Below are 27,256 nucleotides of genomic sequence, written 5' to 3'. Positions count from 1 at the left end.
TTGTCATTGGAATTTGTCACAAAACTTCTTAAATTGTGGGTTTATGGTATCAATTATGATTTATTAGCAGTAAAAGTTTGATTTGTATACCTTTTATATACCAATATACCTGGAACTACATAAAAATTTCTTGGGCGAAAAGGAATGCAAAAAGGTTAAGAAGCCCTGATTTATGAGAGTAAGTAGCATGTATTGCCTGGGAAGCAAATTAATTCAATTTTTAGTTACATATTATTGGAGGAAATCTGGTAATGACTGGTAATGACATAACTGTTTTCTAGTTGAAGGCTATTACACAATCACATTCTTCAGTTTTGCTGTTGGATTGTTCTATAGCATCAATTTTATAATGAAGTGTCTAATTTCTTATATATGTGCATGCTGTTTTGAAGCAGAAGCATCATCTCATGGCCATTTCTCATGAATTTGGGGTGATTAAAAATAATTTTTAAAATTCTGAATTTGATGAACAAGCCATTCTTAAAAGTAAAATTTCTATATACAATGTAAAATTTTTTAAAAAAATGATGTGAAAGTACAAATTTCCATTATTTACAGCTTGCATTTTAAAATATATAAATTTTCAACATATTTTTCTCTCTCTCGTTTTTTACTATTCAACATTTCAAAGCTATCCTGCATAATTGTTTTCTTTTCAATGTTTCGATGATCCTTTTTTCTTTTTTGTTCTTGTTTTATTAGCCTTTTTCTCTTCACCACAGGCCCCATTTCACAGAACAAAAAGAAAAACACAATCTTTGTAACAAATAAGTACGGTCAGTCAAAACAAATACAATCATTTGCCATGTCCAAAAATGTCTGTCTTATTTTTGTCAGCAGCATGCTTCTTCATCAGTCTTCTGCAGTTGTGGTTGATTAAAGTTCTTAAATCTTTCAAAGTTGTCTTTAATATACGGATTGTTCCTGTGACTTTACTCACATCATTTTGCATCAGTTTACAGAAGTCTTCCCAAATTTCTCTAAAACTATCCCTTTTGCCATTTTTTATGAAGTAATGAAGTTCCATATACCGTAATTTGTTCAATTATTCCCCAAATTATGGACACTCCTTTTATTTTATGGTAGTATCTGTGTACAAAAATAAACTGTTTGCTATAAATATACCTACACGTGTGTGTGTGTGTGTGTGTGTGTGTGTGTGTCTTTTCCCTTTTTTCTTGGATCTCTTTAGGGTATGAGACTAGTAAGGGTTGTCACCAATTAAAGAATATGTACAGTTTAGGATCTGTTTGGGTATCATTCTAAATTGTTTCCCAGAATGGATACTCAACTTCAGTTCTATCAACAGTGTACCAGTCTGCCTGTCTTCCTGCAGACCTATTATTAATTGCAATTTTCCTTTTTTGTCATCTTTGTTGATCTAACAGGTAAGAAGTTTTAATTTGTATTTCACAGACTATTAGTGATCTGAAACATTTTTCTCATGTGGCTACTGTTTGCTTCCTTTGAGAATTGTTTGATCATATTGTTTTACCAGTTATTTATAGAGATGTTATTCTTAAATAACTGAATCAGTTTTTCATAAACTGAAGAAATCAGATCTTTTCTCAAGAAACTTCCTGCAAATATTTTTTCCTACTTAATTTTGTTTTTATAACTTTTATATTAATAATTTAATAATTATATTAATTTTGTTTTTATAAAAAATTTTCAACTTTATAAAATTATCCATTTTATTTTCTGTGATCGGTTCTATTTCTTGAACTCTTCTATGTTGTAAAATGTATTTTCTTTTTTGCTTCTCTGATTTGTTTATGATGCGACTTTTTATAGCTAGGTCATTTATTCATTTAGAACTTTTTATTTATTTATTTTTTTGGTCTAAATTAGGTCTAAACCTAATTTCTATCAGACTACTTTCCAGTTTTCCCAGGAGATTTTGTTGAATAATAGGCTCTTATCCTAGTAAGGCCTTTAGGTTTATTGAAAACTATGGGATTAAGTTTACCTGTCTGATAATTTCTTAATTGAGAAGAAATCCAGAACTAAAATCACCAACATTTCAAGGAGGAGATGGCACCTCAGTCATCTTGAAGGAAGACAGAATTTCTGAGACAAAGAAATCAAAGGCATTTTCACAAAATGGCTCGAGTGAATACATGGAGACAGTGGACTAATGAGTGCGGAGAAACTAAGCATTCAATTTGGCTGGCATATAGAGTTCCCAAAGGGAAGCTATATAAAATAACATTAAAAGTGTAGATCAGCCTTTGGAGGGTCTGGATGCAAGGCCAAGAACTCTGTATTTTCTCTTGGAGGCAATGAGGAGCCACAAAAGGCTTGGGGCTTGTTTTCTTTTAGATCTTTCAGTAGAAAAGTGACATAAGACAGAGGTCTCAGGAAGAACATTTTAGCAGTTCTATGAAGAAGAGGGAGAGAAGTGGGAGTGGATTCTCACAGGAGATCATGAGAGAAGTAATGGGACAGTGGCTGTGTGAGGAGAGAGAAAGAGAGAGAGAGAATGAGCACAAGGGATGGAACCAAGAAGACTTGGAATGCTGGGGGATGATGAAGGATGTGGGATTTACAGCAATCAAAAACAGAAACAAAAATGATCCCTTATAATTTACGTATTAGATTGTTACTGGGCATTGTTACTGGGAAAACAAAGATGAAAAACAACAAAATTCTTCTCCTTCAAGAACTGTCAGTTTACTAGAATGGATATGATGTGATAGACAGATAAATGCAACCTAAGGTAGGATGAGATTTGGAGAAAGAAGAAATGTAGAAAAAGTACTAGAGGAAAACTGGAAGAGAGAGCACTTTCAAGTGGAAGAGTATGAAAAGATTTTCTAGAAAAAAAAATGGTCCCTCACCTGATTCTTCACTAGGAAGACTAATTTGGCGCTTGTATAATGAAAGGATTGGCAAAGGGAAGAACTAGAACAAGGTAGTCATTACAATAGTCTAGATTAGAAGTGGCAAGACCTAAACTAAGGTGATGATAGTGTGAAAGGGAGTGAAGAGATGTATGTGAAAAATACTGCCAAGGTAGAATTAACAGGACTAGACTACTGACTAGTCTGCGTCAATTCTAATGTCTATACTGAGATGGAGTTTGCTCTGTGTTTCGACTGAGTTAGAGTTAGAACTATGGAGACAGGCAAGTCCTCAGACCAAATGATATCTCTGAACCCTAAAACAGAAGGGAAGGGAAGCTTAGATTCCTAGATTTCATAATTACAAAACTTCTGGCTTAAAATAAACTTCAGAGACCACCTACCTTTCCAACCCTTTCATTCCTCAGATGAAGAAATCAAGGCTTGATGAGACCAAGTAAGCATTATATGATCATGTAGTTAGTTACTGGCACAGAGAGGACTAAAGCTTAGAATTGTGCTTCTGTTAGACAGTTCTGTCTCCCCAGTATAAGAATAAGTGCCATTGGGCTTGAAGCTGTTACCAGCTGGACTAGAAAGATGACTAAGAAAGCTGACTTTAACAACACTCAAGGTCCTCACGGAACTCTATTGTTCCTGGCTTGAATTCTTCTGGATGAGCCACCCTGCAGCAACAGTGAAACAAGTCTTTCCTGAGCACAGAATGGCTTTCCCCCACACTGTGGCACTGAGGAGTGTGTGTCTGTGGGTTGAAAATGTAGCGATGAGAATGACTTTACTCATTTGCTCACAGATGTTGAGCATACTCACCAAGAGATGGAAAAGGAACAAGTTCATATATTCCTAGAGCCCAAGAGAAGGGCCTCAGAGACCCTATCCATTTAATGATTCCAGCGGTATTAATAATTTGATTTCTCCCACTCTAGATCAATCTTTAATTTATCATGGTTACTTAGGTCTAGTTGTAGAAACCTTTGCAAATTTTCATCTGCATAAGGTAGATAGGTAAAAAAATAGTTACATATGGAAGAATCCTTTGAGATAATCTAACACAACTCTCTTACTCTGTAGATAAGGTAAATGAGGCACATAAGAGACTTATACAAGATCTACTCAGAGTTTGGACTGAAGACATTAAGTCTCTTAAAATTTGATTGTTGCACCTTGCCTCTACACAAGAAAACGTAGTTCAGAGATGTTTCATATTAGAACTCATCCTCCTGTAAGTCAGAGAGTTGTTAGAAGCAGACAACACATACACATAATCAGAGATCATTTTATCCTTATTATCAATTCAGTGCATTCTTGGTACTTAGTTTCTGTGACTTTCTGGTTAATTTTTTGGGATCCTTAGTTTTTTAAGGGTCACCTGCTCCTAAAAACTTAAAGGACTTAGCTAATGGTCCTATGCTTAAGGACAGCTGGCTTCCAAGAGATGACTCTAAAAGTTATAGTAGTCAGAGTAGTCAGGACACATCTTACCAACCCAGTTTAGATAAGTAGGAAGTTATCAATCAGCACCACCCTGAGAATCTACAAATTACAATTCTAAATAGCAAAACAGACAAACAAAAGAACTAAATAATGCTCTCCTAGTATTGGCTTTGCGGATCTGTTCCAAATGAAGAGTCAAAGCTTGTCATTGTAACTCATTCCAAATGAAGATGACATGATAGTACCCAAGTACAAAATAAATTCATATTAGACTTGGCTTATGTGAAATGTCTTAGAAATGAGGAAGAAGATGTGAAATTTTTTTTTATTAAGGAAAACATTACAAATGAACAAGGTACCCTAAGTAAAAACAAACAGAAATACGTGATTTTTTAATCTTGCTCTCAACTTGCAGTATGAAATTTAAAGTCATTATACTACCCTAGAGTTGACTCAGTTTCAGAACTGATTTCAACAACTGGACCCATTAATCAGATGCAAAGCAAAAAGATGATGAGCTGAGGCTGACCAAAAAGGGAAAAATTATTTAAAAATATTATCTCCCTCTACTTCTGTAATGCATGATATATAATTTTCAGGTACCATGATAGATTAATTTTATTTGCCTCAGAAGGCTGTTGTATGGTCCAATATGGAGGCAAATGCATAAAATACTTTATAAATGTAGACTGCTGTGTGGAAACATAATGCACCTTCACAAGTACTATTAGCTCATTTGATCTTGAACACAAACTCAATGTACGTGGAGTGTCAGGATTATTCCCATTTTATAAATGAAACTAAGAGCTTTAGGAGGAAAGATAGGGATAATGGTTTAAGGACAATGTGTTTTTCTAAGAAGTACTGCTTGAGGGCTATGATTAAAGTGTTATATTTCCAATTAACAGATGAAGACACTGAGTTTTTAGAGAGGTCACTCAGCCAGAAAGTGATGGAGCAGGGATGTGCTGGACTTCCTGGCTCCTTGTTCAAATACTCTTTCCACTATTTGCACCACAAAGATCTTGAGTCTGTTAAGGATTATTTTCCTTATCATGCTGCCTTTCAAGAGTAATAGTACCTTGAGAGGTAGAGATCTGCAGTAATAACAGAAAAGTGAATCCTCTTCCCACTCAAATGTCAGAGCCCCAAAGACTCTGAAATCAGTTTGCAGAAGAAACTCCCCACTTTGTGTCATTAAGACCAGCTCTATTGCTCCTTCCCAGAATGGTGTTCAAACATTCCTTAAGAGATCAACTGCTGGCTTTAGCCAGATTCTACTGTTTCTCCCAGTACAGCAGCCTTTTTGAGGCAGTCTAGCAAACCTGAGCTATCACGAGTGACAGACCCACCAAGGGATCTACCCACTCAAAAGATCTTGTTTCACTTTCCAGTTGGCTTTTGAATAACACAAAACTAAATCTGGGGCTCTTAGGCTGAAGCAGCTTTTAACTCGTAGACGGACATTTTTTTCCCTCCCCTAGTATCAGATGACTTTAGTTTATTGAAGATTCTTTAACAATTAAGGCACTTCAAAAACATTAAGAGTAATTTTTTATAGAAGGAATCTACAGGAAAAGGCAGGCCAAAGATGTGGGGGGCAGAGAAGAAGGAGGGATAGAAGATGGTGGGTGGGTCAGAGGAATCTAACCAGTTATATTTAATTAAAAAAAAAAAAACCACAAACAGGATACAGACACATTAAAAAAGCAACACTGACCTAACAATGGAATGTGAACTGTAGTTGACTCAAATGGCGTCATTACCATTTCCCTCCCCTCCCTCTGTAGCCCAGCCATCCTTAAACAGACAGAGTGGTTTAACCAGTGTTCATTACTAAATCACCCTTTGACTTGCTAAGTGCAATGGTTGGAGATAGTTCTACTTTGTCTACTGCTGCAGTCTGTTTTATGGTGAAGTGCCAAGTTTGTCACAGATCAGAGAAGAAGGAAAATAAGTTAGAGTCTTGATTTGGGCCTATAATGTATCCTAATAAACACTGATTGCAAAGGAAGAATTCTTGAACAGAGCCCAAAAAGCTGCTCAGGAGTCTCCATTTTTCATATGGGAATGCCCATCTGTTTATATTAGTGGGGAGGGGTGAGGAGCATACTTCCTAGATGATGGCAAGAACTTCCCTTGGCTAAGGTCATCCACAAGGGCTGTCCTCTGGCAGGAAACCTGGATTTTCCCATTTAACATGTGACCACACCAGCTAATACCACTTTCCTGTTATGGGATCTGCTGTGACTCGGGTTGATTTGCTTCTTCTTGCCAATGGCTGTTTAATTATTGAACACTTCTCTCTCTCTCTTCATTCCTTTACTTCAGATATTCCTGTTTGGGGGCATCATGACCCATTTAGCCTGTCAATCTGTCCACACTCACAGTTCTACAATTGTAAGAGTGGCTTTCATCAACTGCTTCTGCAATTCTTTAAATGTTCATAATCTAGTTCCACAGATCGAAGTAATAATAATAGCTTTCATTTACATAGTGCTTTAAGGGCTGATCTTACTTTTTTGCATCATCTACTTTTTACATTCATAATTCTCTGATAGAAAGGTGATTAGCACCACTTTATAGAGAAAAAAGCTAAGGCTGATCATGCCCGTCTTCCGAGCTCCAAGTATTTGATCCCTTTATTTAGATCTTAAGTCTGCATTTCTGAAATTGCTATCTCTCAGACCAGGGAATACAAATACCTCCTAAAGCATCTAATCACTTAGATGGATAATCATGGATAAAGAGGTTTCCAGCAGGGATGCCCCAATCCTTGTGCAAATACCCTCTTGAGAAGAGCAACACTCACCGGGAATACGGATCTTGAACTTTCCACTTTGGCCAAAGCCACTTTCGATGACTCCGCTTTCCCCTGATGAGAGGTGGACTTTTAGCCCCACAAAGATCTGGATGTTGGTCTCTTTCTTAAACAAAGACCGACCAATCACATTGTAATCGTCAATCACCTATGAAAAAAGACAAGGGTCACAACACTGAAGGTTAGTACTGAAAGGTCACCCTGGAGCCCCTCCAGAGCCATGCCCCCTTAGAGAGCCAGCCCTGAAGCCTGGATCTCCAGACGATCTTCTTAGAGTTTTTCCCCACTAGAGTTACATACTTGAAAAGACCTGATTGCAGCTGCAGGTCCTCCCTCTAGCAGGACTCACTGAAACCTCTCTTATACTTTGGGAGACAGACAAATACTGTAGACTAAAGCTTTTTAAACTGTGAGTGATGACCCCACATGGCTGTGAAGCAATGATTTATTATCAGTAAATGCTTGAACTGTATACTTATTTTTATACCTATATGCCTGAGGTCACAGGTCAGACACAAAGGGGATGTGAATGGAAAAAAGGTAAGAAGCCTTGCTACAGATATCTGGTGACGAGCCTCTGAAGGGAATGAGACTGGTCACAGCTTGTCACCAGTCAGACCTGAAGCCTCTCCTGCCCGGCAGGCCTCCCAGAGCCTGTGCTTTCCCAGCCCTGTGCCAGGATGAAAACAGGAACACAGTAAAAGAGGCCTCATTGCATAAGAAAGAGAGAGAGCTGGCCTTGAAGCTTGGCAGATCTGAGTTCAAGTCCTGTCTCTAATAAATAAATACTAGTTGTGTGTCCTTGGCCAGTCATTAATTCAATGATTTGGCAGCTTACTAAGACTAAAAATTGCAGAGAAGCTGCTAATTTGCATTGGTAGAGGGGATTTCCTCACAAGGAAATTTCCCATACTAATGGAATCACAAGTCTGGATTTTACCCCAACAAAAAATATCAAGCCCTGGTTGAAGATCTGGGGATTTCTCTAGCCAACAGTTTGTTGAATGAATAAAATGTTTGACTTTTTAAGTTAGATGACTGGTTGGACAAGTTGAGGTATATGATTGTGCTGGAAACTGCCATGCTATAGGAAATGAGTTTAATCTTACAAAAATGAATGTTGAAAACTATTTTTTACATGGAATTGGAAAAAGATAAAATATTATTAATTTAAAAAGGAATTGATAAATTTGATGAGATTAAAAACCATGGAAATAATGAAGACAAAAATGAGAGAACCAAGAGAATACTGTATACAATAACAGCAATATTGTGAATAAGTCACTTTGACTATTACAAACATCCAAATTAACTACGAAGGACATATGAAGGAAGAAGCTATGTGCATCCAAAGAAAGAACTGATAAATAAAAGCATGTATAGAATAATTCTATATCAACATACACATTTGTGTTTAATGGCACACATCTCTAGGATAGAGGGAAAAGAAAAAAAAGGGAAAATATTTACATGATAAATTTAAAAGGAATAGCAAGTTGTACATTAACAGATTTGCAGTTTCATGTGCAACCTTTTTAAAAAAATTATATTATGTTATAGAAATGGAACAAGCACAAATTAAAAATCATTAAAAGAAATGGACATGAAACTACTTCAAAAGAAAACAAATTAAACACACCCACATATATAGTACATAATAAGTTCTTAATACATAGGGACACACATAAAAGGACAGCATTTGTAAACTACATCTGTGTGTATGTATATGTATGTCTATATATAACATGATTCCAACGTGCATTGTGTTAAAACATTTCTAACCATGACTCTTACTGTTTATTTACTGTGAACCAGTACTTTTGTGGGGTGGTTTTTTTCTTTTTAAAAATAACCCTCATAATTTATAGGAAGACAATACTACATTGTGGTAGCTATCCCACATCTATTGTCTGAAAGACTAAATGGGAACATTTTTGGAGTCATGGGTCCCACTAAAAACCAAACCCGGCACACCTGGAATGAACCCCCCACAGAGATCCTTCTAACATCCTTAAGAAGGCCAAACTTCTTTCATTATTATTTGGAATCTACAAAGGTCAAAGACTTGCTCAGGAGTTTGTTTTTACCCAGTCCATTTCTCAGTAATTTAAATGAATCGCTATCTCCTCCTCCCGCTCTCCATTAGCACCAGAAAAGCTTACAAAACATGCTGACAGAATCATCTTCTCTCATCCCAATTCCCCCAAAGGAAAGACATGAGCTGGTGAAGGTGGTAGGCAAACGGGCAGCACCCTCTGGCTACCCACAGACTGGCGAGATGGGGAGACCTCCCTCTGCTCTGCTGTGGGGGGACTGTGCAATGGAGGGATGAACAAACTGCAACAAGAGTTAACCCCATTAGTATAAAGCCTAATGTAAATGTGAGGAGGGACCTTGTTATTTAAAGAACCTCATGAATCCTTTCATAAAGAAGTATCCTGTTAATAGATGATCACTTCCCAATTTATTTTCTAAGTTTATATGTATGTGGAGCAGAGGAAAATGGGGCAGATAACTATGCCAATCTGTTACAAAGATTTCCTCCTCCCCAAATAGTAAGGTAAGGAAAGAAAAAAATAAGTCATTTTTAAAATGCTCCATCCCCATAATTTCAAATTCAGTTTTTCCAAACCTCAGCTCATAAAGGCACCGGATTTCAACCTGGAAAAAGCTTTAGGTGGTCTGGTCCAACTCCCTTACTTCACACTTAGGAGTGAGAGAGCTCCGGGGTTAGGCACAGAGCAGAGTGATCCACTGCAGCGCTGGCGCTGGGGGCACCCAGGATCTGCCCTCAGGCACTGAGCAGAGTGATCCACTGCGGCGCTGGCGCTGGGGGCACCCAGGATCTGCCCTCCAAATCTGGCCTAAGAGTGGTGCCCAGGGACTTCTGCTCCTTTTAGCAACAACAAAAAGAGCAAAGTGCTATGAACCCCCAGGTTAACTTAATATACCACTCACATTGTTCTTTTAGACTTATTCATTAAGTGTTTATAAAAACCACAATGAGAATTTGGGACCCACTTGTAACTCATCCCAGCTTTGAATTGCTGCAGAAACAAACTTATAATGCTTCAAACATGCACAAAGGAAAAGGAATATGTGCGTGTGTGTTACAAATACAGATACACACGTATTCTTTGTAATAGGTGATTATTTGCTACTTAAGGTACCATTAAGGAATGTTTAGTTACAAGCTATGGACCATCATGCTGAATCCTCCAGGGTTCAAGACCCACTAAATAGAAACTACTGTCCCACCATGAATCCTCCTGCCCAGTGATCCTTGCCTGTCACAGTCTCTGCACATAGTAGGGATTTAAAAACATTTGTTAACTGATTCAGGTGCCACTCCTCCGGCAGTTTATTACATACTCCTTGTGATATGTTTATATGCTGTTGTCTCACATACTACACAGTGTTTGTACTGCCCCCCCACATTTATGTAGATTTTTTGAGGGCAGGTCATTCCCCTGATCAACAAGTGGCTATTCTGCACACCAGGCCAGGCCTCTGGCCCCTATCCACAAGTGGCTTATGACCTCAGGGAAGTAACATGGACACTAAGGAGTAAATAACAATGTAAAAGGTAAATATTTGTTAAGGAGAAGGGATGCTAAGAGAACCAGGAAAAACTCCATGGAGGTAGCAGCCCTTGGGCTAATTTGGAAGGAAATCCAGGATTCTAAGAGACAAAAGGGAGCAGAAAGGACAAGAGCCCAAGCCAAAAAGTGAAGATGGGGAGGAATAATGTATGAAGGGCTTTCCAGGCTAGAAGAGATTTAAACATCTTGGATCTGAGAAGCAAGCAGGAGCCACTGGGGTTTATAGAGCAGGAGAGCGACAGCCAGGCACACATTTTAGGAAAATCACTTCAATGCAAGCAGTGGAGTAGAAGAGACCTGAGGCCAAGGATTATTATAATAGTGCAGAAGAGAGTCTGATCTCTGGGGACAATCATTTCTGTTTGGCAGTTACATCCCTTAATATAATCTCACACCATTATCTTTCTAGATTGATTACACATTTTATCCCCTCATGAACTCTGGTCTCCAGGCAAACTGGTCTACTGACTGCTGGTTCCCTAGTTCAGGATCTCCAGGACTGCCCACCTGACAATTCATAGCTGCTAGTCATTTTTCTCATGTACGGGGTCTGACTGTCACTCCCTTGCTACCTAAATTCCAATGTGGTGCAGTGAAGAGAGTACTGGGCCCAGCATCAGATATTTAATCTCTGTGGGACCCTGGGCAAGTCACTTAATCCAGTTTTCCTCCATTTCTTCCATAAAATGGGGATAATAATAGCACCTCCCTCCCAGGATTCCTGCGTGGATCAAATGAGGTAATATTTATAAAGCACTTTGTACAGTGCCTGACATGTAGTCAATACTATATAAATGTAACTTATTGTTATTCCATTTTCAAGGATCAAGTGCAAACTCCTGTTTGCCACTTCTTCCCATCATGGCCCCCATGAAGTTTTCCAGCTTTATTAGATATCGGTGCCTTCCCTGTTCCTGGATTCTCCTGTGGCTGTGATGTACCTTTGCCTCACTGCCCCCTCTTAAAAACCCTAGATCCCAATGTTTGGCTTCAGGACCACTTTTTACATGAAGTCTTTCCTGATCTTCTCAGCTGCCAGGGCCTCCCAAGCCCCCCCACCCCTTTATCTTCCAAGAGAATGAAAGCCCTTTGAGGGTAGGTATAGAGGGCTGGAACTCTGAAAAAGTATACTTGAACAACTGATCCTGAGGCCCTCCAGAGAGCTAGCCTGGACATTACAGGTATGGACTATTAATTTTGCCTACAATATTTTAGCATCTTGCATACGGTCTGAGATGTAGGAGGTACTTACTTATCAACTGACTGTTCTCAACTCATCCCTTTGTCCCCACATGCTGCCTGATTCTGTTTGCTCCCATCTATGGCTGGCCATTTCTTAGTTCTGGCTCCTACCCAACCACCTTGGGCTCTGCTACCGCTGACATTCCGGCATGCTACAACCACATAGAAAGTAGCACCAGTTAGTGAAACCCCGACAGTCAGGACCCTTAAGAAGCAGACTTGAGCCCCACACATGTTATTTTTGCCCTTTCACAGCCACAAACTAAACTTTTCTTCTGGCCACTGGGCTAGTCATGGTGCAAGACTGGATGGGTGCATGTGCAAAAATGTTTGTAGCAGCCCTTTCTGTAGTGTGAGGAATTGAAAGTTGAGTGGATGCCCATCAGTTGGAGAATGGCTGAATAAGTTATGGTGTATGAATGCTATGGAATATGATTGTTCTGTAAGAAATGACCAGAAGGATGATTTCAGACATACCTAGAAAGACATGAACTGATGCTGAGTGAAATGAGCAGAACCAGGAAATCATTGTACTCAACAAGATTATGTGATGATCAATTCTGATGTGTGTAGCTCTTTTGATTCAGGTCAGTTCCAATAGATTTGTGATGGAAAGAGCCATCAGAGAGTCAATCCAGAGGAAGGGCTGTGGGAACTGAATATGGATCACAACATAGTATTTTCACTTTTTTCATTGTTGTTTCTTTGCTTTTTGATTTTTTTCTCTCTCTCTTTTTAATTTTTTGATCTGATTTTTTGTACAGCAAGGTAATTGTGAAAAAATATATAAAAGAATTACATATGTTTAACATATATTGGATTACTTGCCATCTAAGGGAAGGAATGGGGTAGGAGGGAAGGAATGAAGAAAAAAATTGGAACAAAGGTTTTGCAAGGGTGAATGGTGGAAACTATTTTTGCATGTATTTTGAAAATAAAGTTATTATTTGAAAAAAAAAAAAAGAGATTGTGTGGGTGGGTGTCAATTCATCCCTAGTACTGAAAAAACAACTCATGGTGGTGGATATTAGCATCATTTATATAATGTCTTTATATATAATTCTGTAGAACATTCTTATTATAATGCTTGAAAAGATTATCAATTGATTCATAACATGATAACATAAAAACTTTGTTAAAATACAATCTTCTTTAACACTGGATTTAGTTAAAGGGAATCCTTAGGGGGTAGCCTTATGAGACTTTATTTCGTAGAGATCAATATCAAGGACCTGTGATTTTCTGTAGTAGAAATTCCCTCTACCAACACAGGAGGCAACCCATCTACACCTTCTAGTCTTAGGTCAAAACTTTTTAACCTGGGAATTTTGACTTCACATGGAGTCACATAATTAATTGAATTTGGGTATTATGAAAAAGTTGGCAACAATAAAAGGTATCAAATATTCCATCATACTTTAATTTTGTATGTAAAAATAAACAAACATCCATCTCATTAGTATGCAAATTTACTTTCATCTTTAATAAATGTAAAATTATGTAACATATATAATACATATATATTTAAAAATAAATTTCCTTTTGATTTATTATCAGTAAATATTTGATTTGTAGATCTATTTTATATACCTATATCTCCAGGGTTGTATAAAATTTCTCAGGCAAAAAGAGGCTACAAGTGGATAAGATGCCCTGTCTTAAGAGAGTATCTGAAGCTCAGCAAAGGGAAGTGACTTGCTCAGATTACATAGCTACTAAGTATTGGAGGCAAGACCTGAACCCAAATCTTCCTGACTCCAAGTCCTGTACTCTCTCCATGCGTAGGGTATATTACTGGAAAAAGACAGATTCACAGAATTTCAAAATTGTAAAAGGACTTTAGAGGTCAATCTACTTTAAGCATGCAATAATTCAATAAACATTTATTAAGTGCTTATGGTATATAGAGCAATTTATTAGGGGTGTGTGTGTGTGTGTGAGAGAGAGAGAGAGAGAGAGAGAGAGAGAGAGAGAGAAAGAGAGAGGGGAAGGAGAGGAAAAGAGAGGGAGGGACATGGAGGGGGAGAGAGGTGGATCAGCAGACATCTGATTATTCAGCTTTCTCCAGGCTCTCCCAAACGCTAGCCCCACACCACCATTTCTAGTGCATATTTCAAACTAGTTGGTCTGCAGAAAAGAATCTCAAGAAAATCTCAAAGTCAATATTTCCAAAACATTATCTTCCCTCTTCCAAGTTCCCGGCTTTATGGTAAGGGAGGGCACTACTGTCCTTTCAGTCTCCCAGTTTTCCATCTTTGACATTACCTTTGACTTCTCACTCATGCTCACCCCACGTGTCCAAATCTTGCCAAGTCTTCTTGTTTATACCGCTGCAGCATTTCTTGGATCTGACCCCTTCTTACTATACACAAAACAACCCCCTTAATGAAGACTGTCATCTCCTCTTTCCTAGTGTCTCTGCTTCAGATTTCTTGAATTTATTTTCCACACAAATACCAAAACAATTTCCTAAAGTACAGGTTTAATCCTCCCCATCCTAAGTTTAACACATTCCTCCAGTGGTTCCCTCTACCCCATTGTTGAATGGAGCAAATGAGATTATATATGTGTATTGCGCCCAAGCACACATTAGATAGATTTGACAAATCTTAAATCACTAGGTAAATTCTACTTATCATCAAAATGATGAGATCTAAAAAATTATCTTGTTAATTGCCTTGTTATTTTTTTATAGTTTTTTATTGACAGAACATATGCATGGGTCATTTTTCAACATTGTCCCTTGCACTCACTTCTGTTCCAACTTTTACCCTCCCTCCCTCCACCCCCTCCCCTAGATAGCAGGCAGTCTCATACATGTTAAATATGTTATAGTATATCCTAGATACAATATATGTGTGCAGAACCTAACAGTTCTCTTGTCGCATAAGAAAAATTGGATTCAGAAGATAAAAATAACCTGGGAAGAAAAACAAAAATGCAAATAGTTTACATTCATTTCCCAGTGTTCTTTCTTTGGGTGTAGCTGCTTCTGTCCATCCTTGATCATTTGAAACTGAGTTAGGTCTCTTTGTCGAAGAAATCTACTTCTATCAGAATACATCCTCATACAGTATTGTTGTTGAAATATATAATGATCTCCTGGTTCTGCTCATTTCACTCAGCATCAGTTCATGTAAGTCTCTCCAGGCCTTTCTGAAATCGTCCTGCTGGTCATTTCTTACAGAACAATAATATTCCATAACATTCATATACCACAATTTATTCAGCCATTCTCCAACTGGTGGGCACCCACTCAGTTTCCAGTTTCTAGCCACTACAAAAAGGGAGTAGGAGAGAACTGGACCAGGGGCAGATAGAAGGATTAGCCTTAATAAGGAACAGTGATGATGCTTCCTCTTACGGGATCAGAGGGAAGGAATAAGAGTAAATGAGGATGTTTAAGAAACTTGAGGAAATAGAGAAGCAGGAGCTCACCTTAGGTCATATAGGGAATAGATGAGGATAGAGCAGAACTAGTAAATAGATAGTTATAAAACAGAAGTTTTATAAGAACGCATACAGTGAATTTGACACAATGTCTTTAGTGAATGGCTTGCTGCTGAACTCTTCAATGACAGAGAGACATAACTGGCTTACCTCCCTAGGCTGTAATCCTGGCTCTCCAAGCATTCCCCACCAGGCCACAGAAACTTCTTTACCCTGAAATTCACTCCTGCTTGGGATTTTTCACTCTCAAAGTCCTGTCTGCTCCTGGGACCTCTCCCTTTCACTAGCTGTTTTCTTTCAGGACTTTCATTCCTCTCCAGGCTTCCTCTGCCATGACCTGTCAAGAGCACCCTCTCCTCTCCCATCCCTCCCTTTCAGTTTCTTTTTAGGAGTTGGTTTCATTCATTAGAATGTAAAATCTTTGAGAGCAAAGACTATTTTTCTGATGATGAATGTTGGAGGGGATGTGGGAAAACTGGTCCACTAATACACTGTTGGTGAAGTTGTGAACTTTCTGGAAAGCAATTTGGAATAATGTCCAAAGGGCTATCAAACTGTGTATACCCTTTGATCCAGCAGTGTTTCTACTAGGCTCATATCCCAAAGAGATACTAAAGAAGGGAAAGGGACCCACATGTGCAAAGAGAATTTGTGGCAGCCTTTTTTGTAGTGGCAAGAAACTGGAAACTGCGTGGGTGCCCATCAATTGGAGAACGGCTGAATAAATTGTGGTATATGAATGTTATGGAATATTATTGTTCTGTAAGAAACGATCAGGAGGATAATTTCAGAGGGGTCTGGAGAGACTTACACGAACTGATGCTGAGTGAAGTGAGCAGAACCAGGTGATCATTATACATGGCACCAACAAGACTATGTGATGATCAATTCTAATTGACGTGGCTCTTTTCAACAATGAGATGAGTGATGCCAGTTCCAATGATCTTATGATGAAGAGAGCCATCTGCACCCAGAGAGAGGACTGTGGGAACTGAGTGTGGATCACAACATAACATTCTAACTCTTTCTGTTGCTGTTTGCTTGCATTTTGTTTTCTTTCTCATTTTTTTCCTTTTTGATATGATTTTTCTTGTGCAGCATGATAATTGTATAAATATTTATACATATATTGGATTTAACATATATTTTAACATGTTTAACATACATTGCATTACTTGCCATCTAGGGGAGGGGTGGAGGAAAGAGAGGAAAATTTGGAACACAAGATTTTGCAGGGGTCAATGTTGAAAAGTTATCCATGCATATGTTTTGAAAATAAAAAGCTTTAATTAAAAAAAAAATAAGAGACTATCTTTCTTCTTGTGTTTGTATTTGTATTAGCACTTTGCCCAGTGCCTTGCACACAACAAGCAATTAGTAAATGCTTGTTGCCTTGACTTGAGGAATTCATATTTCTCTCTTATGGAAGCAGTTCTAGATTTCTAACTCCCACAGAATGCTTTGCCTATAGTTTTGGTCCATACTAAATGTTCACTGAGTGACTGGTCTGATTCACCTTACTAGCAGTCTATGACTGGGAGAAGGGGAGAGACCACCAATAATTCTTAGAACTTAGAAAACAGAAATGCAGGAAAGGTTTTACTACATATCAATACATTTTGAAGGTGTGAGTTAAGAGAAAAGATATTCCATTCCAAACTGCTTCAGCTTCTTTGTTCCATTCAGGAGCTTGAATGGTGCCTAGTCCAATTTTCTACTAGGATAAATCTACTCAATGATCACTTTGTCTAATCCCCACACTACAATACTATGTCACCACAAGATTACTACGGTTGTTTTCCTTCATTACAGTGACTTCTAAAATCCCACTATTTCCTTAAGAAACCTTCCTGAATAAGAAGAGAAATGGAAAATTCCTTATGACTCCTCCTTGTCTAGAACATCAAATAGTTATGATAGCCACACTAAAAAATTAAATAGTGATTCATCATTTACTCATATAATATAACAAGAAAACCTCTGGCTCTTAATGCCAAACCTAGTAATGCCATCTGGATGATGCAGTCAAAACCTTAAAGGAAGAGGCTTTCCCATGGAAATTAGAAGCTTTTTCATCTCTAGGATTAGGACAGAGGATTCTGGAAAGATGGTGGAGTAGGTTGGAAAATTCCAAGCTCTTCAGATAATTTTTCTGACCCTGAGATACACTGAACTGCCTCTGAGCCATGATTCCCAAACTCTGTCTTTCTATTATCCTTTACTCCTCTCTCTGAACTTCTCTATGTGCTTAAGAGATTCTAAGAGAAGTAGGATGCCTGAATAGGAAGCAGTTTTGATTGGGCTCTCCCCTTCTACTAAACATGGACTGCTAGTAAGGTGGATCAAATTAGTCACTCAGTGAACATTTGGTATGGACCAAAAGTATAGACAAGGCTCTCTGTGGAGTTGGAAATTTAGAAGAGAGCCTCTGTTGTAAAAGGATATATGTTATCTAGTAGGGGAAGAAATGCATCAGAGTCTCCACCAGTACATGTCCTTTACAACTGTCTGTAGTCAGCAAAAACTATCTAATATTTCCATTTCTACTCATTTTTGTGCCTCTTGTCTCTCCCTGGCTCCTTGAATCTAGTCCGCTGTTACTTTTGTTGCTTCATTCTCTACAGCCCTCTTAAGCTATTGGCTTAAAATCATTCTTATTTAATATAAATAAATCTTGTCTGCCAACTAGAAAATAAGTATGGTCAGATCTCCCATTTCTTTAGTAACTGATGCTTAGATAGTGTCATTCCCTTCATCATTAAACATTTCCAATGGTTCCCTTTCATCTCCCAATAATGAACTCTTACTATCATTCAAAGTCCTCTACAATCTCATCCCAACAATTTTTCAGCTTCGTCTTCGGTACCACGAGCCTCTGCTTGGCTGACCACTCAATGCAATAAAGGCTTGCAATACACTAAAACAGCCCAGGATACTAGGAACAGCAGTGCTCCCCAGATGACAGGCTCTGCTTTCAGCCTAGCCCAGAGGCCAGCATCCGGGTATCTGGGATCTTTGGGATGGTATGACTTGAGAACTGCATCTGTGGGTGTGACGTCCTGCCCGACTTCTTCAGCAGAAAAGTAAGCTCTCATTTGGCACTGCCGAGTGGCTTAGCACCGAAGATGGACACAACTATTAGTGGAGCTAAGATGTTTTCCCTGCTTTATAAAGCCCAGTGAGGAAGCACAGAGTAGGGCCGATGGCACCTTTCTTTTTCATTGCAGCTGTTCCCTCCTCTCTGAGTGTGAGCCCCTTGAGAGCAGGGGCTGTGTTTCATTTCTGCTCCCAACCTCAGAGGTGGGGTGGACATGCTAAGTCTTCATGCCATTTGTCATGGCTAGTGCTTTGTCCCTGGACAGAGGCAGCCTAGCACAAGGAGAGAGTGGGGGGTTGGGAGCTAGTCCTGGTTTTGCCAAGGACATAATGTATTACTTTAAACCAGGGATTCTTAAACTTTTTTCTACCCACAACCCCTTTTTGACCAAGAACATTTTATATGACCTCAGATTTATAGGTACACAAAATAGGTATACAAATCAAGCATTTGCTGATAATAAATCATAATTCCGTGACCTTCACACTCAGTTACAAGGTTCCATATGGGGTTGCAAACCACAGTTTAAGAAGTTGGGCCTTAGCCAGGTCCCTCAAGTTTTTAGGGTCTCAGCTTCCCTGTATGCAAAATAAGGGGGATGGACTGGATGATGTCTAAGGTCCCTGCCAGCAGCATGATGCATGAAGAATATTGTGAATCAATGGAAAAAAGAGCTTGTGGTCTGCCAAATGATCATGGCCCCATCACAGTCTCTTCTGAAAGAATGAGGCAGAGCAGTAAGACCACTAGGGGCCAACCCTCTGACTGTCTACTATACTTTTTGCCACCTTGGAGATATTTGCCATAAAAGGAACTGAAACTTGGGTTTCCTCAAGTTTAATCACTGCTCTCTTATAGCCATAGAGCTGACAAATGCTACTAGTCATGTGTTTTAAGATGTCACCATAAGAATGCACACTATAATCCAAAAGCCACCATGCCATTGGCGTGTTAAACTCCAAATGAGAAGAAACCCGACATATCGATCTTTAATTTCAAGGTCTGTAGCTGGATGGAAGGATCCAGTTCAAGTGTGGATTCTTAATTAAGCAATCAAGGTGAATGCAAAGGGCATGTCGAGATAACAGCTTCCCCTCCTCCATCCCAGTCATCAGAAAGCTGAAGATACCACCAAGTGAAAATAAGCTCTGAGGGGTGGCAATATCGCAGGATATGGGTGGCTCCCCAAGTCACTATTCCTTGAAGCCATAACAGCTGCCTTTACTTATTTATGGGACAGAAAAAATACAAAAGGCTTTGATTTCTTTCTCTATAGCACTGGAACGACTGCTCCACAAGTGGATTGCTGCCCATAGGCAAAACTGACAGGTTCTGTTTAGGGAATGATAACTTCATGTCACCTCAAAAAACATTTGTTAGAATCCTAGGACCTCAGACATCAGCTAGTTCAATCCTGTGAGACAAGTGGTACAGGTATTATTGTTTCTATTTTAGAGAACAGGAAACTGAGGCTCAGGAAGGTTAACTAACCCTTCCAAATGTTCAGCCCAAGTAAGAGTTGGGAATAAAATCCCGACTCTGAAGCTGGGCACTGGTACTGACTTTAGATGACTTTAAAGGCTGGCTATTTCAAGTCCTCCCAGATGGGTGTAATCTTGGACAGGCCAAAGGATCCCAGATGTAGAATTTGGAAGGGGCTGCAGACATCACTATTATTTGACAGATGAGGGAACTCATCCAGAGAAGTAAGATGAATTGTCCCTGGTAACAGAAAAGTGGCTGAGGGAGAATTTGAACCCAGAACTCTTTTTGCTTTGTCTGATGGTCTTTATTCTATGTCCTATCATGTAGGGATTGGGCTACGTAATTGCTGGGCACATTCTGGTTCTGACATTTGATGCTCTCTATGATCATTTCTGCAACATCCACACTAAGCAGCCACTCAGCCTCTGGTTGAAGATTTCTAGTGATGATGAATTCACTAGGTTCCTGAAGCAGCTCCAATTGTTCAGAAAGCTTTCCTTATGTCAAATTAAAATGGGACTTTTGGTAACATCTATCCACTGCTCTTGATTTCTGTTTCTTTCTCCCTTCCCAGCTACCACTTCTTCCCCCATCTAGGACTAATAAGGACAAATATAATTCTTTCTTTCACAAGAAAATCTTTCCAAATACTGAAGCAAGTATCATTTCCCTCTTTCTCAGTAAAATGTTGGCAGTTTTTCCAAATGACTTCACAAAGCATGGTTTGGAGTTTTCTCAACATTCTGATTGCCTTTTATCTTGTCAACATGCTTTCTAGAACTGAACATAAAATTTAAAATGTGGTCTGATCAGGGTAGTAATAGCCCTCATTTGGACACTTTAAGCAAGGCATTGTTCTAGGCACTAGGGATATAGAGATAAAAATCACAATGTTCCGATTCCAAAGAAACCTACAATCTAGAAAATACCAACTGCAATTTATTCATATTCTACTTCTCTTCAAGGAAAACAAAGGGCTTCACCATAGATCAATCATTATTGGCTGCTAGCTATAATAGAGGAGAATTGAGAGGGAGTAGTCTTCTCCTGCAATGGAGGGGCCAGATACTTGGATGGCTGTTAGACACGCTACACAAAGTCAGGGTAACAGAACTGAAGTGCTTTTCCTCTCCACATGAGTGACCCATAAATTTTGTCTTCTGACTCTCTTCTCACAGGTCTCTAATCACAATGAAATGCAATTTTTACTCTCTAGATTAATATTGCTGGGTAAAAATGAATTTTTCAGAAAAAAAAAGGTAATCAATTTATCCTAAAAGTTTTACTGAAAAAAATACTGTTTATGGCAGAATATTTCTTAGTTAATAAATTAAAATGAAAAATTTAAAATCCACATGCAAATCATTTATTCTACATTTATTAAGTACCTTCTTCTTGAAACGTACAGTGCTTAATTCTGAGGGAGATAAAAGAGGAATGAACTACAATCCTGAGGGCTTAAAGTACAACAGAAGGATACAATCACTTTTGGCAACGGTTGATTTTTTGACTTTGTTAAAGCAGCAAATTTTATTTTATAAAATTACCATTTATAATGTGGTAAAACTGAATTCTGCAGAACCTCAAAATATATCTTGAAATTCAAATTCTTTCCAAATAAAATTCAGCTAAATCCATAATGACTTTTATAAAATTCAGCCAACTGCCATACATTACTCATAGTTTGGAACTAGAAGATGCCATTAAACCAAACCACCAGGTATATCCATTTCTTGGAATGGTGACCTCCCATTGACTTGGAATTCCAAGTCATAAATTGAATCTTAATGTTCCTTAGGTTCATATGCACCTGTCATTAAAAGCGTTGCCAAATCTTTGGATTCTGTTTCCGACACTTTAAATATGGTTGATATTATCTCCTATTTACTTGTCTTTAGGCTGATAAACCATCCATAATCCAGGGGTAGAAGAACTAGGGAAGAACTATGCCCAGAATGCTCATTTGGTTGAAATTCTTTGGACTGTTATAAAACTACCCACAGATGCAACCTTATGGAGCTTTAGGAGGAATATTACTTCCATTTCCTTTTTACTGAGAGCCAGCTGACTTTGTAAGGGCTTGAAGACATGTCCGGAACTCCCATGGCAAGGGTATTGCTTGTCTCAGAACTGAGCTTAGACCACACCAGGCTCCATAGCAAGAGAGGGAAGACTTTTATCTTCATTGAGACATAAGACCTGGTGACTCTCTGGGATGAGGTCCTACCCATAAGGTCACACAACATAATGGCTGCACAACTACAGCCCACAGGCTGACATATGCATGTGAGTAGGCTGGATAGTACAAAACTGTCTCACAGAGTGAAGAGATGAGGTTCTTTCAGTAATTTGGGTATTAGAGCCAATAACATAGAATATCAATGAACAAACATCAGCAACTTAGAGACTGAGAAAGTTGCTTGGGCCCCAAGAGACAAAATGTCTTGTCCAGGATCACAGGGCCAAATGTGTCACGGACAGGTCTGAGACTCGGGTCTTCCTGATTCCAAGCTCAGCTATTTATTTTTACTATTACTGCATATAATATAATTTAATAAAAAATTAAACATAAACCTAAGAGCAATATGAGTTACAATCAATTAAGTCTAATACTAATATCAAGTATTTACTGTCTGTCTAAGATACATAAAGCATTGTTCTAGACTTGATGGGGGGAGGTAATGATCTAGAAAGCAGTGCCAGTCCCAAAGGAACTCATCATCTCATTGCAGAGATAAGGTATAGAAAAGAGAATCATGCAAAACGGTGCCTAAGGAATGCTCAATAAGCAGCCCAAGACAAGTGTTACATAGCTCATGCTTGTATAAATCTTTCAATGGACTCACTCCTGGATGAGACAGCACTGATGGGATCCCCTGTGCACCTGAGGAGAAGTAGCTATATCTGTGCTTGAGGAGGACATTCAAACTCTACATGCCTCAGCTTTCTTTCTTATTTTTTTGATAATAGCTTTTTACTTTCAAAATACATGCAAAGATAGTTTTCAACATTCGCCCTTGTGTTCAAAAATTTTCTCCTCTCTCCATTTTCCCCCTCCCCTAGACAGCAAGTAATCCAATATAGGTTAAACATGTGCAGTTCTTTTAAACATACTTCCATATTTATCATGCTACACAAGGAAAATCAGATGAAAAAGAAAAAATGAGAGAAAAAAAAAACAAGTGAGCAAACAACAAAAAAGGTGAAAATACTATAATTGAGATCCATATTCAGTCTTTCAAGTTCTCTCTGGATACAGATGCTCTCTCTATCACAAGTTTATTGGAATTGAGCTGAATGACCTCAATGTTGAAAAGAGCCATGTCTGTCAGAATTGATCATCATATAGTCTTGTTGTTGCCATGTACAATAATCTCCTGGTTCTGCCTACTTCACTCAGCATCAGTTCATGTAGGTCTCTCCAGTCCTCTCTGAAATCATCCTCCTGATCGTTTCTTACAGAACAATAATATTCCATATAACATTCACATACCATAACTTACTCCAATAACATTCTCCAATTGATGGGCATCCACTCAGTTTCCAGTTCCTTACCCCTACGAAATGGGTGGCAGGGTAACAGAACTGAAGTGCTTTTCCTCTCCACATGAGTGACCCATAAATTTTGTCTTCAGACTCTCTTCTCACAGGTCTCTAATCACAATGAAATGGGCAAATTTTTGCACATGTGGGCCCCTTTTCTTTCTTTAAGATCTCTTTGGAATATAAGTCCAAGAGAAACACTGCTGGGTCTAAGGACATGCATAATTTGATAGCCTTTTGGGCACAGTTCCAAATTGCTTTTCAGAATGGCTGAAACAGTTCACAACTCTACCAACAACGTATTAGTGTTCCAGTTTTCCCACATCCTTCCATCATTCAACATTATCTTTTCCTGTCATTTTAACCATTCTAAGAGGTGTGTAATAGTACCTCAGAGTTGTCTTAATTTGCATTTCTCTGATCAATAGTGATTTAGAGCATTTTTTCATATGACTAGAAATGGCTTTAATGTCTTAGTCTGCAAACTGTTTGTATCCTTTGACCATTTATCAATTGGAGAATGGCCTGTATTCTTCTAAGTTTGAGTCAGTCCTCTATATATTTGAGAAATGATGCCTCAGTTTTCTAATCTGTAAAATTGACATGTCAATCCATAAAAAACTTGCCATATAGGATATTGTGACTCAAGTACTCTGTCAACCTTAAAAACAATATAGAAATGTCAATTATTATTATTATTATTTTAATCTGTAAAAAGATCTTTGGATATAGATTTAGTAACAGTCAAATCTGAAAGACTGTTTACATCTTTGGAGGAAGGGTCATAAAAAAAAAAGCAAATGGTTTGGATGGTATCTTTGGATTCCTTCTAGCTAATATTCTGATTGCATACCCTAATGCTCTTATGCTCTGTCTCTGGTACCATTCCTTTTATATGTCTTCACATGAATGTCTTCACATTTATATGTTTTCACAGAAAAAAAAGGAAGTTTAGATGCCCCTTGTTTTTTCTCACACTGAGACTTGCCAAGACTTCAGTTACTTTGCTTCAATTTAGCTGATATCACTGAATTTCCATGTGAATCCTTCCCGAATTTTCATAATGTTGGGGAAGGCAGTCCTTGCTGCCTACTAACAGAATGGTCTTTGGGGAGCCTTCTCTGCCTCTCTCTTTTCTGTTATAAAATATTATTAACTTAAAAAGCCCAATGCCGCAAAGACAGTACAGGATCCAGTCTCCTCCGAGGCAGGGGCCTTGCAATGAGGGCAGACTAATTTTATTAACTTTAGGGGAACTTCAAAAAGCTTTAGGGCTTTAATGCCAGACAGAGACGACCCCAAAAGTCAGTTTAAGTGCTGCATAAACAAAGGATTAGGGCAAGCGAGAGCTAAAGGCTTCTTCCATGTCTTGTTTACACTGTCCTTCGCCCCAGCAGGCAGGGAAGGCTTCATCTCTGCCTGTGATCCCTGTGGTGTACAGTGGCGCTCCAGTTCACTGACCTACATTATAATAATATTTTTTTAAATTTATGAGCCGAGGTGCAGAATCAAATTCACTTAAGAGCTTTTGAGAAAGGAGGGAGAAAGGCAACAGAGAGAAGGAGGGCATTCAGCCCACTCTCCTCTCATCTCTCCCTTGGTTTAGAGCAGTAGTTTAGAAAGAATTTCAAGTTCAAAGAGAACGTCTCTGTGACTTGTTTTATGGCTCAGTCCTGAAGACACAATAGGACTGATGTGATGAAATATCCCCTCCTGCTCAGCTTTTTGTCTTTAATTTCATTTATGAAGGAAAAAAAAGTGCTTTATGACTCTGGATGGAAGGGAGCACTTGCTGGATCTTTTCTATCGAGTTCCACCTCAAAACCCTCTATTCTCAGGCTCCTTTTCCCTGTGATTTTATGGTGACATAAGCTGATCACTCGGTTTGCACTAGTCTCGTATGCAAGACCTTTTGTTTTCTGTTAAGGACACAAGTTCTCTCCAAGGACACTTGTTTTGTTGTTAGTCAGATATTCCATTTCGAAGTTAGTACAAAATAAGAGCTATCATGATATAATAGCTCACATTTCTATAGCCTTTCAAGGTTTACAGAATGCTTACCTTATAAAAATCCTTTCAGGAAGTTTCAGGAAGAATTACTACTTAAATGAGTAATCTATTTCATAAAGTAGAAAAATAAAATTCCTACAGATCTTTTCTTGTCCATGGTCATACAGCGCCAGAATTCAGACTAGCATTCTCTTCTCAATAAGGGCCTACATTTATGTGGTGCTTTTTAAAGGTTTTTCCGAATTTTGAGTACAGAGTGTCACACCATTATTCCAATTTACATTTGAGCAAACTGAAGCTTAGACAATTAAGTGACTTTCAGAGGATCACAGAGCTAAATGACAGAGAGAAGTCTCAAATTCTCATCTTCCAACTCCAAACCCAGAGCCTTTTTTCTGCTCTGCCAGATTCCCTTCCACAAGAACTCCTGTGGAAGGAGAACTTCAAATTTTAAGAACTTCCTGAAAATAAGTAAGATCAGGTTATCTAGGTAAGCTAGAAAATGGGCTAGATGCCAAGATTTGGTTCTTTTAATGGGCACTGACCTTGTGTGTAACTTTGGGCTAATTAACTAACTGCTGGGGCACCCTAGTAAAAAGAAAGAAATATGGTACTTTCTAAATTAGTACATTTAAAACATAAAATGGGAAGTGAAGCAGTGAGCTGATATGAAATGCTGTGCTGTGGAAATACATTCCTCTTGCTATGATTCTGTGACACATTAAAAAGTTATCAGACAAGTTTCTTAGTCTCTATGGGTCTTGGTTTCCCCATCTGTAAAGTAAAGGGATTGTCATGGCACAAAAAAAGATTTCTGAGTGAAGAGTAAAGAGACCTTAGTTTCTTCTTGTTCTTCTTCTTTTTTTAAATAATAAATTTTTAAAAAAATACATGCAAATATAGTTTTCAACATTCATCCATCCAAAACCTTGTTTTCCGAATTTGTCTCCCTCTTTCCTCCATCTCCTTTCCCTAGATGGCAAGCAATCCAATTCTACTATACATATTTCTACATTTTTCATGCTGCACAAGGAAAATCAGATCAAAAAGGAAAAAAAACTGGGGAAAAAAAGCAAGTAAACAAGAACAATAAAGGTGAAAATACTATGTTGTGTGATCTACATTCAGGTCCCACAGTCTTCTCTCTGGATGTAGATGGCTCTCTCCATCACAAGAAACCTCAGTTTCAATCCTAGTTCCTTTACTGTGGACCTGGAGAACTTAGGATAAGCCAATCCCCCCCTGGGAGCCTCCTCTTCCTCACCAAAGGACATTGAACTGGAGTGTCTCTAAGGCCCCTTTAGCTTTTCTATTATTCCATGGGCCAGGAAGTAAATTCTCCCTTTTGTTAAATACCTCCTATGGGTCAGACAGACTAGCTGCTAAAGATAAAAGGACAAAACAGTCTTCATAATTTAAAATGATGCAGGGAAGTTGGAAAGATTTAAAATGTTGACAGATGACTGAAAAGAAAACTAGTTTCATGAATGATGAATATAAGATGTGGTGGTGTGAACAGAGAGAAAAAGAGAAAAGCTAAGGGAAAAATCACAACCCAAAGTAGTGCTTGGTCCTTAGGAGGTGCTCCATGATTAACTGTTGAAGTAAGTTAATTGTCCTTAACAATTCAATCTCTGAACACTGCCTGAGATGAGACAGCTGTTCAGTCAGGTCATCCTAATTCTGTAAAGATCAGAAAAGGGTACTG

At 38.5% G+C, this 27,256-nt stretch overlaps 1 protein-coding gene across 4 annotated transcripts in view; it reads right to left on the bottom strand.

Moving 5' to 3' along the window:
- EEFSEC (eukaryotic elongation factor, selenocysteine-tRNA specific) overlaps positions 1-27,256 on the bottom strand; it is a 330,059-nt gene that overhangs the window by 62,370 nt on the left and 240,433 nt on the right. For all 4 annotated transcript variants that reach the window (XM_031956346.1, XM_031956327.1, XM_031956355.1 and 1 more), the window contains exon 6: positions 7,111-7,267. In XM_031956346.1, coding sequence (XP_031812206.1) covers positions 7,111-7,267 — 157 coding nt within the window. The remainder of the gene's footprint in view (positions 1-7,110; positions 7,268-27,256) is intronic.

This window comes from Sarcophilus harrisii, chromosome 1 (assembly GCF_902635505.1).
Source record: "Sarcophilus harrisii chromosome 1, mSarHar1.11, whole genome shotgun sequence".
NCBI lineage: Eukaryota > Metazoa > Chordata > Mammalia > Dasyuromorphia > Dasyuridae > Sarcophilus > Sarcophilus harrisii.
This window is presented reverse-complemented; position numbering and strand designations above follow the sequence as displayed.